The sequence below is a fragment of the Pelodiscus sinensis genome, chromosome 1, assembly GCF_052426305.1.
Source record: "Pelodiscus sinensis isolate ZL-2025 chromosome 1, ASM5242630v1, whole genome shotgun sequence".
In the NCBI taxonomy this organism is placed as follows: Eukaryota; Metazoa; Chordata; order Testudines; family Trionychidae; genus Pelodiscus; species Pelodiscus sinensis.
Window position 1 is genome coordinate 319,658,506 of NC_143052.1, and position 13,828 is coordinate 319,672,333.

At 37.6% G+C, this 13,828-nt stretch overlaps 1 protein-coding gene across 4 annotated transcripts in view; it reads left to right on the plus strand.

Annotated features, from left to right (window-relative positions):
* GRIA4 (glutamate ionotropic receptor AMPA type subunit 4) overlaps nucleotides 1-13,828 on the plus strand; it is a 293,893-nt gene that overhangs the window by 210,307 nt on the left and 69,758 nt on the right. For 3 of the 4 annotated variants that reach the window (XM_089775674.1, XM_089775672.1, XM_089775671.1), the window contains exons 6-9: nucleotides 1,887-2,045; nucleotides 3,775-3,942; nucleotides 5,625-5,729; nucleotides 9,326-9,433. In XM_089775674.1, coding sequence (XP_089631800.1) covers nucleotides 1,887-2,045; nucleotides 3,775-3,942; nucleotides 5,625-5,729; nucleotides 9,326-9,433 — 540 coding nt within the window. Of the gene's footprint in view, nucleotides 1-1,886; nucleotides 2,046-3,774; nucleotides 3,943-5,624; nucleotides 5,730-9,325; nucleotides 9,434-10,806; nucleotides 13,030-13,828 lie in introns of those variants that run through there. The other variant, XM_089775673.1, reaches the window with a different exon arrangement.

A 13,828-nucleotide genomic window follows, 5' to 3' on the forward strand; every position in this document is an offset into this window, starting at 1 on the left:
ATAATGTGGTAGGAGGATAATTAAATTATTCAGTGATTGATAATAAGATATGAACTGAAGCTTATTCCCCTCTGGGTTACATGTGAAAATGACTAAAAGCTGGAGGGATATTATGGTTGTTCAGTAGCTGCAGGTATCAGATGGATGTTCCGTGTAAAATGAGTTGATAACCTGACACCTTTCACATGCACTAAAATTATCTTTAAGAGCTTGATCCAGTGCCTTTAAAGAGGGCCCTCGGTCAGAAAACTTTTTCTAAATCTTGCTTTTTAAATGCAGTGTCATAACACTAACAGGATAAATTCAAATTTGCCAGATCAGTGGAAGATTAAAAAATTGAGAGATGTTTCAGTGACAGTTTGCTTATGAAACCAAGTTTTTTTCTTATTTTTGATGTGTGTATGTGTTTTGTGTTGGTTAATTAGCTAGTTTGATAGTTATGTGTTCCTAATATGCAATTAAATCACTAAAAGTACCTTTTATTTTACTCACTGAGCAAATTAACCATAGAAACACATCATTTAATATAAAGCTCAAATAGAAAATATTCTGAGGGCTACTACAGTTAAAACTTCATAATAGGCTTAGTCACTTACATTGGTTTTACACTGTCAGATAAACCTACAAACTGAAATATATAAATACTGATATCCATGACATCACTGTATATGTTGGATAACTTGTCGACCTTCAGTTTGAACAAAAACAATGAGGAGTCTTGTGCCGTCTTAAAACTAACAGATTTATTTGGCCATGAGCTTTCATGGGTAAAACCTACTTCATTAGATGCATGCACTCACAAAAGCTTATGCCAAATAAATCAGTTAGGGTAGGTCTATCCTAGGGTATACATTCAAATTAAGATACACAACTCCAACTATGTTAATTACGTAGCTGGAGTCAAAGTATCTTAAATGGCATTTTGGCAGGAGGTTGACAGAAGCACACTCTTCCTTCGACTTCCTTTACTCCTCATAGGAGCAGGACTACTGGCATCGATGCGAGTACCCTCCCATTTCAAATTATGTATCTTCACTAGATCTGCTAATTCGTACCCTCAAAAATCTTCTCTGTAGTGTAGACATGACCTTATTTTTAAGGGGCCACAGGACTCCTTGTTGTTTTTGCAAATACAAGCTAACATGGCTACCCCTCTCAGATTGAAAAACCAGACAGTGTATACTTACAAAATAGTGATAGAAATGTAGCCGTGTTAGTCTGGTGTAGCTGAATCAAAAAACAGGACTATGTAGCACTTTAAAGACTAACAAGATGGTTTATTAGGTGATGAGCTTTCATGGGCCAGACCCACTTCCTCAGATCAAATATTGGCATTGCCATATGAAAAGGACAAATCAAATTTCAGAACAGAAGGGGGATGGGAGGGGGAAGGTAAATGTCTGTGAGCTAATGATATTAGAGGTGATAATATCATTAGCTCACAGACATTTACCTTCCCCCCCCCCCCCATATTCCCCCCTCCCACCTTGAACCATGGGCATAATGGATCAGGCCTCACTCCAATACCCATTGAAGTATTTTGGAGACTTTCCCTTGACTTTAGCAGAGACAAGCTCAGGTGCTTAATATTCTGAAATTGCTTTGCAAACATGGTGATCTGAATTTGTTTTCTCAAACTTTGTCCATCATACCCAGCAATGCCTTTTCCTACTGTTGTTACATGCCTACTTCATCTTTTTTTTAAGTCATTCATAGTAACACTATATGTTAAGGCTGAAGTTTCTTTTTTTAAGCCTTTACTTGTCTTAGGAATCTATTTACCTGCTTTCTCTCTGTTCATTTCTGCTCACTTTCTAACCTAAAACATGTATGGCCCAGAAAAAAAAATGTGCTAGGGCAAACAGAATGTTAAATTGATTTTCTAGGGATTCAAAGATATTTCTTTGGAGAGGTTTATGCATGGAGGAGCCAATGTAACAGGATTTCAGTTAGTAGACTTCAGTACTCCTATGGTAACTAAACTCATGCAACGGTGGAAGAAACTGGATCAGAGAGAATACCCAGGATCTGAGAGCCCTCCAAAGGTACCTGTTAATTGTACACACTACCAAGGATTTCTGTTTAACTTAACTGAGTAACATACTTTATTTCATAATACTGAACTACAGAAAAAGATATGTGACCTCACAATTACAGATAACTATTCAGTACTGCAATTATCTGATAGAAATATGAATTACTACAAATATTATCTCTTCTGTCATTTATTCCCCAGGTAACCCCCTTAATGACAAAAATTAGAAATCTAAAGTTTATTTAAAACTAACATTCTAACTATAACCTCACTTGTTTGTTAGACCTATCATACTATATGCGCACCAAACTCATAGGTTTCCAGCCAACAAGCTGTTTTCTGAATCTAAAGTATAATAATAATTAATGTATCATGCCTACATTGTTGACTATCTGAAAATTGCGCCCTTTGATAATCCTGGTATAATGTTTATAAGCAGACATGATCTTTCAGTGCAACTGAATGTCTTTCTGGTTCTGATCTGTCCATTCCAACTGTCCTCTACCACAGATCTGAAATTTTCTTGACAGGCAAGCTGCAACTTCGTTGTAAAAATGAAAGCCTCAGAGCTAATTTATTATGAATAGTGATAAGTTGTACAGTGAAAGCTTTGTTGCCCGGCACTCATGAGGAATGGTGATTGCCAGTTAATTGAATGTGCCGGATAAAAATGCTTATTGCTTTGTCCCCATCCCTTACTGGCAAATCCAGCTCCCAGCAGTTCAGGCAGTCAGGCTGAGGGGGAAGAAGGCACCTGCTGATGATGTCAGCCGGCAGTGCTTGCTGTCAGATGCCACACGATGGTTGGCTGGACAGGTGGGAGTCAGGCACAGTGGTGTTATTGTACTGCTGGGAGTAGTGCCAGTTAACAAAGTTTTCTGGTTAACAGAGTGCTGGATAACAAAGCTTTCACTGTATTATGGTGCGTAGGAGCCTGATAGAGATTGTGCTAGGCACTGTACAATCAAATAATGAGAGATCATTCCTATACCAAAGAGTTTATGACCTAAACAGACAAGATAAAATGTAGGAAAGGTAGCAAGTGAATTGACATACCCAAGTTGCAGAGCAGATCAGTGGCAGGGCCAGGTCTCTTGAATTTTGGCCCAGTGCCTTATCCCTAAATTACCCTGCCTTTGAGTGAGCATATGTGTGGTTTTTTCACCTGTGTCTCCAAACTAGCAGCTGCCTAGAACCAATACTTTCCACCCTGACTTCTCTTGTCTCATTTATTTCACGATAGCCTATTTCATGAGAGCAACTAAGCAGATATTTTGCAAATGGAATGAAAAATGCTAATCCTGATTACCCTGCAACTTAGGTAATCAGGTTCTCCCATTCTTTCCAATGCATTTATTCATGATCCTCAGCCTGCTCAGTGAAATACTAGTTTTTCTCTCACCTTCAGTGAACATGGTTCGACAGGTGTTAGTCCCAGGTGGATAAAATATATGCCGAAAAGGTTTTGAGTAAGGGAGATCAGGATTTTAATTTGTCTCCTGCTCTGGTTCTTCAGAGATCTTTTGCCCACCTTCTAAAATAGAATTTTAAAGCTGTACTATTGTAATACGATCTCAAATCTGAGATCATGAATTCCTTGCTTAGATTCAACTTCTGTTGACTTTGATGGGAGTTTTGCCTCAGGGTGCAGAGCAGTCTAGAACATAAATATATCGAAATCTGAGTTGATTCTCAAAAGGTTTGCCAAAGTGAAATGGTGCATTTATCTGTCTGTTTAGTACACATCTGCTCTGACCTATGATGGGGTACTTGTGATGGCTGAAACGTTCCGTAACCTTAGAAGGCAGAAAATTGATATTTCACGGAGAGGGAATGCTGGTGATTGTCTTGCTAATCCTGCTGCACCATGGGGCCAGGGGATTGATATGGAGAGAACACTCAAACAGGTAATGATATGCTTAATTCTAGTGGCCTTGATGAATTGTAGATCAATTTGCTAGTACCGTGGTGTGGAAGATATAACAGTGAACAAAGAGTGATGGGCATGTGGGGATGTGTATTTTCAATCAACACCTGGATGTATCTAGGAATATTTTGATTGTCTTCACTGCTGCTGTTTTTGTTTATGGTTTGGGGACAGGGTAGAAAGCCTCTCGGTCATTTAGATATGTCTTTGATCCCTCCATTTGTTAGCCAAATTATATTATCAATGAAGCACAAGAGCTGTAGCCTGACAGCAGAACAAATATTTCAGCTAGTACATTGAAAACTACTTTGTAATCGTGTAGGCAATGGAACATTCTCTACTAAAGTGCTTAGCTTGCCAGTTGCATTATGCACGGTAGCCTAGGAATATGAAAAAGAAATATTCATTTAAAGAAAAAGTTATTTCCAAGTAATACACAAAAATGTGTCATTGAATTGTCAGATTGTTTTATTAACCACACTCCATAAATAATTTGTTTGTATCATCCCACCTGCTTTTAAACAACCCCCCAGGGAAAATTACATAGGTAAGATTATTTAACATTTTTGTTTCCTTAAAAAGAAGATATCTCAGAGCCATTGTTCAATGATGTCAAAAGTTTGAATTTCTGATGAATATGAATGCCTAGAAAGTTCCAGATCCCTGTCAAGATGATTTAGCCTTTCTCCTCAAGAATGGAAAGGTTTTTTAAAACAAATCCTACAGTAGAATTTAAATCATTCCAATTCAAATGAGCAGGCTCAACTCAGGAGCAGACACTGAGAAGAAGTGACTGCTGACAGAAATGGCAGCTTTCTGCCTCCCAGCAAGGGTTTCAGTCTTAAAGAAGAGTTGGATAAGGCTGAAATGGACAAAGAGAAAAGGATCTGATTTAAAATGCACGTCCTGACTCTCATGAAATGATATTAAACATTCAATGTGCCTCATATATTCTGTGAAGAAAGTGTCCAGATCTACAATATTCCCTAAAGGCATGAAGTCAAGTTTCTGTGGTGAAATTGACATCATGACCATAAAGTCTCAATGGCAACACATCCACTGACTGGATCAGGATATCGATCAGAAGCTGCATGTCTATCAGGGCAGCTCCAGAGAGCACACAACCCAGGAGTAGAGCTTAGGCTCCAGATCAATCCATCCCTCCACTGTATCAGCCTATGGTATTAAATTGCACCCACAACTCCAGAATGTCACTTGCATGTAGTAGTTAGGACCTGGGGCAGGGGGAAGGAATTATTGATCCCACAATCTCTCCCCTGTCACCCTCTGGAGTAGGGGTATTGAGACATCTTCACACCAGGCCACCATCCCTTCACACAAACATACAAACGGCCTTGCTTAGGCCCTCTGCAGCAGGGTGAATTTCATCCATGTGAGTATTGTATTTTAGCACATGTCTGTCTTATTATCTAGATTTGAGCTGGAAAAGACCTAATGGGTCAAGAAAAGCATCTTGTTTGTTTTTGTGTGTTTGTTTGTTTGTTTTTGATCCAAAGTAATACATTTACATTATTCTGCAGTTAAAATACATGGTCCAAAAGCACTACACAAATGTGTCCCATGATTCATTTAATAATGCACAGCTCCTATGAGGCAATTGGGTGCAAAAAGCACAGAAGCTGGAATTTTTTTCATTTTTAGGTTCGAATACAAGGGCTGACTGGAAACGTTCAATTTGACCACTATGGTCGCAGAGTCAACTATACAATGGATGTATTTGAGCTGAAGAACACCGGCCCTCGTAAGGTACGTGCTGATTGGATCTGACAGCATCTGTCTGTCCATTGAAGTACTAAATCAATAAAGCCATCAAAATAAGAACTTCAGATCTGGGAATAAAACGCTGACGTGTCAAATTTTTCTACGGTGTAACAGGTACAGCACTACTGCTAACAATGGAGATGTGACCACTAGCACTAGAGATGAATTTGGCCTGTTATTTTTGCAATCTTTATTAAATGCACAAAGTAAATTGCAGATTATAGCGTAGGAATAATTGTTGGGATTTTTGAGAACATGAAGTAAATTTTATAGTAGATACCACAATGTAAAAGGAAAATGAACAAAAGCAGGTGTGTGCATATGTGATCGTTGTTCACTCAGGCATAGTCTATTACAAAATCACTTGATGGGGTTCTGTTAGGCTGCCTGGGAAGAGAAGAATAGCTGCCTGGGAAGAGAAGAAGAGACAACAAGCTGAGTAATACAGGCCTACTGCACCTTATCTGCAGTGAATGATCATTGTTTCATGCAGTTGTGTTTTTACCTTTTTGATGAACACATAGAGTTGCACTTGCTTACACCAGGGCTGGATTTGGCCCTTTTGTTTTTTGGTTGTTTTTTTGGGGGGAGGGGGGATTCATTTATAATAGCCGAACATATCATTCTTGTGCCAGTTCATAGCTTTCTCAGTAAATATTTTTATGCTTTTGGCCAAAAGTAATCCTAAACAACCAGGATGTGTCTGGTTTAAAAAAAAACTTCCCCTGCATCTAGACTGCTGCCGTGTTCTTTCAAAAGTAAATCGAAAGAACGCAGCAGTTTTTTCGACCACGGAAAACCTCGTTTTACAAGGAATAATGCCTTTTTTTTTTAAAGTGCTCTTTCGAAAAAAGGCATTATGTAATGCAAACCGTGCTTTTTCGAAAGAGAGCATCCAGACTGCCTGGGTGCTCTCTTTCGAAAAAGCGGCTTGCTTTTTCAAAAGTACTGGTTGTAGTCTAGACACTCTTTTTCGAAAGAGGCTTTTTCGAAAGTACCTTTTGAAATAGCCGCTTTCGAAAGAGGCTTGCAGTCTAGATGTAGCCCAAGAGTTATCTTAGTGCAGATTCTGCCTTTGAGGGAGACAGACAGACACACGCACACGCACACACACACACACACACACACACACACATTAGAAAAACTACCTATCATTGCTCTAAAACCTACTTTCTCTTTGCCAGTATTTTGATGTGCTGCTTACTTTACAACACAGCACGTCAGAGTTCTTGCTTCATTTCTGAACTTCCCAATCGTGAGGAACCAGTCCATGCAAAACATTCGTTATAATGAGCTTTCTTACATCCAGGCTTCAGCATCCATGTTCTGCCTTCACTTGGTCCCAAATGTTGGCAGGAACTTGACATTTTAAGCTATCAATTGCATATGTGAATCCATAGCTATCTGGAGGAAAAAAATGTATTTTCTAGCAATACAAAATGTGCTTTCTAGCAATGCAGCCTGTTAATAAAAGAAAACTGCCTTGGCACTAACGGAAGAATGCTCAGAATTTCATGTCAGTTGTGGACACCTAAATCAAGACACCTGCATTTTTTTAATAGTTGGAGAAGGGGAGCAGAAGATGCTTCTTTCATGTATCGAAGGACTTGCATAGCAAACTACTCTTTATCAGTTGGTTTCATAAATGGGAAAAAATAGAATTTCTTTTGTTCACATACAATATACTGCATTTATTTGTACATGTTACATTATGAGTCTGAGATGCTTCATTGTTATGGGGCAGGGATCATTCACTGTTGATATGACTTGGGTCTAGTAAGTTAATTTCAACCTCCAAAGGAAAACAGCAAATGTACAAATCACACTTTTAATACATACAGGATTATTAGGAAGCATAGTCATGGGAGCCAGAAACACCTGAATTCCCGTCTTGGCTCTTGCACTGATTCACTGTGTGGCTTGAGCAAGACACTTCATCTCTCCATGTTGTGTGGAGTTGCCTTTCTGTAATGAATCAGGCTGTGTCTACACTGAGGTATCCCAGAAAAGCTTTGCCGTGTCCAAGGAATGTGTCTGCTTTTCCGAAAAAGAATTCGAAAAAGCAGACATGATTTTTTCAGCATCCCTGTAAACCTTGTTCTACGAGAAATGATAATGAAGGCTGAAGACATTGTCGGCCATGTCACCGACATTTTGACATGTTCTCAACAGCAGAATAACATGACACCTAGTTATTTGTGTCAGTGTTGATTTGTGGCTCTGTTAACAAAGTGAAAGCTTTTCCATCACCTACGCTGACTCTGGCCCTTCACAGTTTGTTACTAATACCCAGTCCTCTGTCCAGAGCATGCTTTGCACAAGCTGTGCAGGAGAAAATGAAGGGGTAACCTAAATCCCTTTCCCTTTTTATAGGTGTAGGAAGGACTTCCTTGGCCTTGTGAACTCTAGGTTTACCAAGAAGGGAGGGAAAATTAGCTGCTGGCCAATCTTTAAGCATCTCACAAAAGTGGGTACAGTGCTGCCAAATGATTCCTGGCCTGCAGACCTCTGATGAGGTCCTTCCAAAGTCAGTGCAGCTATGTGAATCATTGCTGAAGAGAAGGAAGGGATACTTGATTCTCACCTGGCAGGTCTCCTCTCTGGAATGAAACCACCAGGAGACTTCTCTGTAGCATATTGACCATCTTACTTAAAGGTCATCTTAGCTTATTGACCCAGGTGAGTGTTCATGATAGTACTGTCATTTGTGACAGTGGGCATGGAGAGGTCACATGGGGTGAGCACCTAAGTGCGTGGCCCACTCAAGAACTCTGATATAAGCCAAGAGCTATTATTATAAGCTATGTTATATTATAAGCTATATATTTCAAGCTATTATTCAAAATGTTGGCTTCTCTCTTTTCCCTGTTACCACTTCACCCACACAAGTATGTCTGTTGACTCTTCAAAATTCCTCTTAAATATATAAAAATAGGTCAAAATGACATTTTGTAGAAGAAGAAATTGATTTGTATTCTCTGTTTTTAAGGGTTTTTTTTTTCCTCCTGAGAATTAGTTCTTCTCATTTAAAAATTTAGGGACAAAAACCTGTTATAAATTCTCAGAGCCTCACAACATCTGTGAGGTAAGGAATTGATGTTATCTTCATTTTACAGATGAGGAACGAAAGTTTAGAGAGGATAAGTGACTTGCCCACTGTCTTTGTGATGGAGTAGGAAGCAGAATCCAGATTTCCTAAGTCCCAGGCCAATGCCCCAAGCCACTGGACCAGCCTTCTTCTCTATAACCCTCTATATCTAAGCCACAGATGGTCCTCTGAAATTATTGACCTTTATGCCTATGCAGAGAGCTCACACAAGCCCTGTGTGCTGTTTAATCCCCCTTAATTACATGGCGTTTAAGTTGTGCAAATATCCTGTTCTACTTCTTTACCTAGGGGTGAATTTTCCCCCAAGGCTTGGAATCCAGCTATTGCTGGGCTCAATAAATGTCTGTGAAGGTTCGTTCTTTGTTAAAATTGCACCATTCTGGAATAGCAGCTATACCACAATAATACTCTTCTTCTTCTAGTATCTTATGTTCATTGTATATTATTATAAATATTTCATTTTGTGTTGTAGGTTGGTTACTGGAATGACATGGATAAATTAGTTTTGATTCAGCATGAACCTTCACTTGGAAATGAAACAGCCATTGAGAACAGAACAGTAGTTGTAACTACAATTTTGGTAAGTTTTTTTCTGTGGTTTTTCTGGTATATGATCCAGACTCCTTTCTAATTTATAATCTAATTTAGTCTCTCAGATCTGAGAAGGCAAAAGCTGTATATCTTAAATTTCTTAATTCTCATCTCTGTACAGACTATTTCCAGTTTACATTTGAAATCGCTTTTCTTAAATCATATTGGGGTAAATTCATCCGCTTTACATTTTTATTCAGTTTTTCCCACTTTTTACTGAAATAGTTCTCAAAAATGTAAAGCAATTTTATCAGCCTTTGATAAATTGTGACTTTCAAGACACACACAATAATACTAACTGAAAGAAATGAGAAAAAAGAATAAAAACAGGCTTCTGTAGAACTAGATGTCATTTGGTTAATATGCTATGCTTAAAAACAGCTGTATGGATTAGATTTTTAGAGCCTAATCCTATGATCCAGGCACAAGGAACACAGGATCTGTCTTTAGAAGTGCGTACATTTCTAAACTGTATCCAGATAGTTAGCCCATTTAATAATGGCTTATTTGTTTTTCTATATACTGATGGAAAAGTAAACTTGGAAATTGAATTGGCATATCTTACACAAGCCATTTCTTAAAAATTGAGTCCTGGTTTTGTGTAAATTCGGTGTTTTAATGCAAAAGAAATAGTTAATTTTTTAACTGAATATTTTTCAGAGGTACATAGTCATTCATTTTAAAGAACCCCTCAAAAGAAAGAAATATGTGATCACAACATTAATCTACATTGCAAAAGAAATAAATATATAGATTTCAAAATTACTTTTCAACAGAAGTCATACAAAATACCTTTTAAACAGAATATATAACAAATTTATCCTTCTGAAGCCAGACATGCCCTTTAAAGCTGATGCTTGTCAAAGCAGACTGGCACAGGGTGACCTTTACCTGGCGATTTTATAAATTTCACATCTCTGTTCGCTGCCCTTTTCACCTATCTCATTAGGCAAGATTTTTTTTAAAACATTCAGGATAAGGTATGTCTCAAACAAGAAGGAATGTTCTTTATGTGATGTCGGTGTTCTTCAGGAGAATTGTCTAAATCAATGCTGAGTTGAAAATAAAGCAAGGGAAAGAGTCAAGGTGTTGTTGGGAAATATTCTGACTGTAGTTAGTTACCCTGTTGTTTGTATTTATATATCAGGGTTTACGCAGTAAGTAGGTCCTGACAAATTTCCTATTGAAGGTTATCATTGTGGGACGCAAACTGATCAATGTACTGTACAGCAATTCAGAGTGTAACTCCTAACCTAATTGTATAATATTTTGCATGGGACTTTTAAAAATATGTGTATCTTTTTCCTAAAAAAGACATGGTAATGGAAAAATTATACTTCAGTACAGTCCTCCTCTTTTCAGCCTCTGATGAAGAATCCTATTTTAAGAAATTGATCAAGGAAGAACAGAGTCCCGCGATGCTACGAACATTCCTAACTAAGACTCAAGTATTAACCTGCAGTGTAGTAATATTGAGCTAATTTTCCCATATGGATTACTCTTCCTCTGACTGGATGGCCAGGCACTGAACCACCAAGAAAAGCTCTGTGACTATTCTGAAATGTGTAGAACAGAGGACATTAACCTTCAACTTTGCCAAGCTGAGAAGAAAATGATGTGAATAACAAGTTCTGAATTGAAAATTTTCCTCTCATACCAATCCTGATATCTTTACTTGAGGCTCCCATAAGTGAGCAGTGTTACTTCTGTAAATAGCTCCAAGCTTAGGAGAAGCAAGTAATCAAAATATTAAAAGGATGCCTGTTTGCCAAAAGTATGCAAGGGGAGGGAGGGAGGAAGGGAGCTTTCTCAATGTATTACTTTGCCTGTCCTGTTTGCATCTGTGCATAATAAATGTTATCTTTAGCAGAAGTTTTCCAGTCCATGAAAAAGAACTGGTGGTATCATTTTCCAAACCAAGAAGCTGAATGAATTTTGCAAAGCATGCCCAGTTTTCATGCAGCATGTCATTTTTGAATGAATACAATTATCCAGAAATATACCTATCAACCTAAAGTGACCCACTCACTGATTTCACATTAAAAGACATATGTCATAATTTGGTTGAAATAAAAATACATGGGAAAATTTTGTCTTTGGCTAGTTATGCGTAATGCATAGCTCCTATTGACTTCAGTAGGAGCCACACAGTTAGCTCTGAAAGCAGAATTTGACCCATAGTTCTTATTAGTCATCTTCAAAGGCAACAGAAGTAGAATCTACAAGTTCTTAATAATAAAAAAACCAACCTATTAAACCACAGTACATTTCAGAATCTTGTCATTTTGCTCTTTCCTGTACTTTACTCGTGTCACAAATGCCAGACAGGGACTTGTGACCTCTTCACTGCCCTCTTCATATTGAAGGAAAGCTGATTTAATATACATGAAAAATATAATTTTGACTGCATGCATTCCTTCCTTTATTAAACTGAAAGGCTTCTGGGCTCAATGTTGTCAAGCTTTTCAGTCTGTGGAAGACAGATATCTAGACATAGTAAAAGATTTAAGAGTTGTCAGTATGGGACACTCTAATTTTTGTGTGAAGTAATACAGCACTGATCATTTTGCTTTAATGTCTTATTTTGTATGTATCTGTGCTTAATTTGCTGTAATTGACTATTTTATTATTAAATATAAGATACCTAATAAAATAAACTAGCTTTATACTCAAACAAATAATAATGGTACTTTCTGCTTTGGCAAAATACTGTGTGGTTGCCTGTAGTACAGTATAGATGCTTAGATTTTGTTTTACATTTTTTATGTAGCCTACTGAAAAATATTCCTGGGAGTATGCTAGAGTGAAAAGTTGAGGTCCCTACTCTAGTGAACATTTGTATTTAATTAATATTTTATTTTCATATAAAAGGTTTCAAAAGCTGTAACGGTGACAAAGAACTAAATTGGTTAAAGCTAAAGAACTGCATGGTAACAGTGAACTTTAAGCATTTTTTCCAACACAGCACTTCAATATAATATCAACATATTAGGGTTCAGAAGACTAAGGGTATAAGTTACAAACCTTGAACCTAAGAAACATTGGGGTTAAATAAAACAGAACCAACGGTTCTCAAGAAATCCAGTATTATGTCCCTCCACAAATCTAAAGTACATTTTAGAATCCCCACTGACTTCAACAGTAATTTTATCAGAATTAATAGTGAAGAACTGAGCTATTTCCTTGCACAAAAATCATTTTCTATGTTATAATTTATGTTTGCAGTGTTTTAGAAAGTGCAAAAGGGACTTCATTAAAATAGGCCTCCCTTAACCAAACAGTGTCAGGTTAGGGTTTTTTACTTACTTCCATTATTAAATTAATTTCCAGTTGGAGCATTTTACTGTACATGTGAGTCTGCAAGAATGTAATGGAATGATTTGGTTCTATCTGTAAAGGTACTTGTTTCAGTCATCCAGTTGTATTTCAAAATGTTAAGTATTGTTATCAAATTGTGAATATAGAAGTAAAGCTTGTGTCGTTTTAACTACCTATGTTCAGTACTAGTCATTGATCATTTCAATGTGGACCTTGTATGTAATTTACTTAATTACAGATTATCATTAAACAGTTCAAACATTACAATGTTAAGTCCCTTTCAACAGTAGCATGTTTTGCACTAAATAATTCACATCTGTGTTGTTATTAGTAGGTTCGAGTTTACAGTCCTAAACTGTAATTGTGACAGTCTTTTAAAAGACATTCCTTAAAGCAATCGATCTACCTCAGTAGGATAAACAGAATTTAGCATTACGATATGACTCGGTGTGTTTCATTATTATGATTATTAATATCTGCCATTATTACAACATGTGAGCTTACAACGTTGGGGTTGGTCCTGCTTTGGGCAGGGGATTGGACTCATTGACCTCCTGAGGTCTCTTCCAACCCTATGATTCTATGATTCTGTGGACATCATCTATGCAATGTATTGGTTAAAGATCCAGTAAACCTTGCCTTTGCATGGCCTAGTGCTATTATAATTGCAGGCTTTAATAAAACACTACATCTAAACACAAAATTTGTGATAGAAGAAAATTCAAGCCCACGTTCTGTTCTAAATGTGAAAATGGCCCTTATTACAATAATGTATCAGTCTGAATGCCAGATCCAAACACCCTTAAACATTGTGGCTACGTCTACACTGCATTGTTTTGCACAAGAAATATGCACACAAGGCGAAACGTGGAATATCGCCATGCCTCATTTGAATAATTAATGAGTAGCTGCTTTTTGCCCAACAGGCTTTTGCGCAAAAAGGATCCATCTACATGGCTCCTTTTTGTGCAAAACCCCCCTCTTGAGCAAGAGCCATTCTTCCTGAAAAAAGGACGCAAAAGCCTCTTGTGCAAAAAGCGGCCGCTCATTAGTTATGCAAATGAGG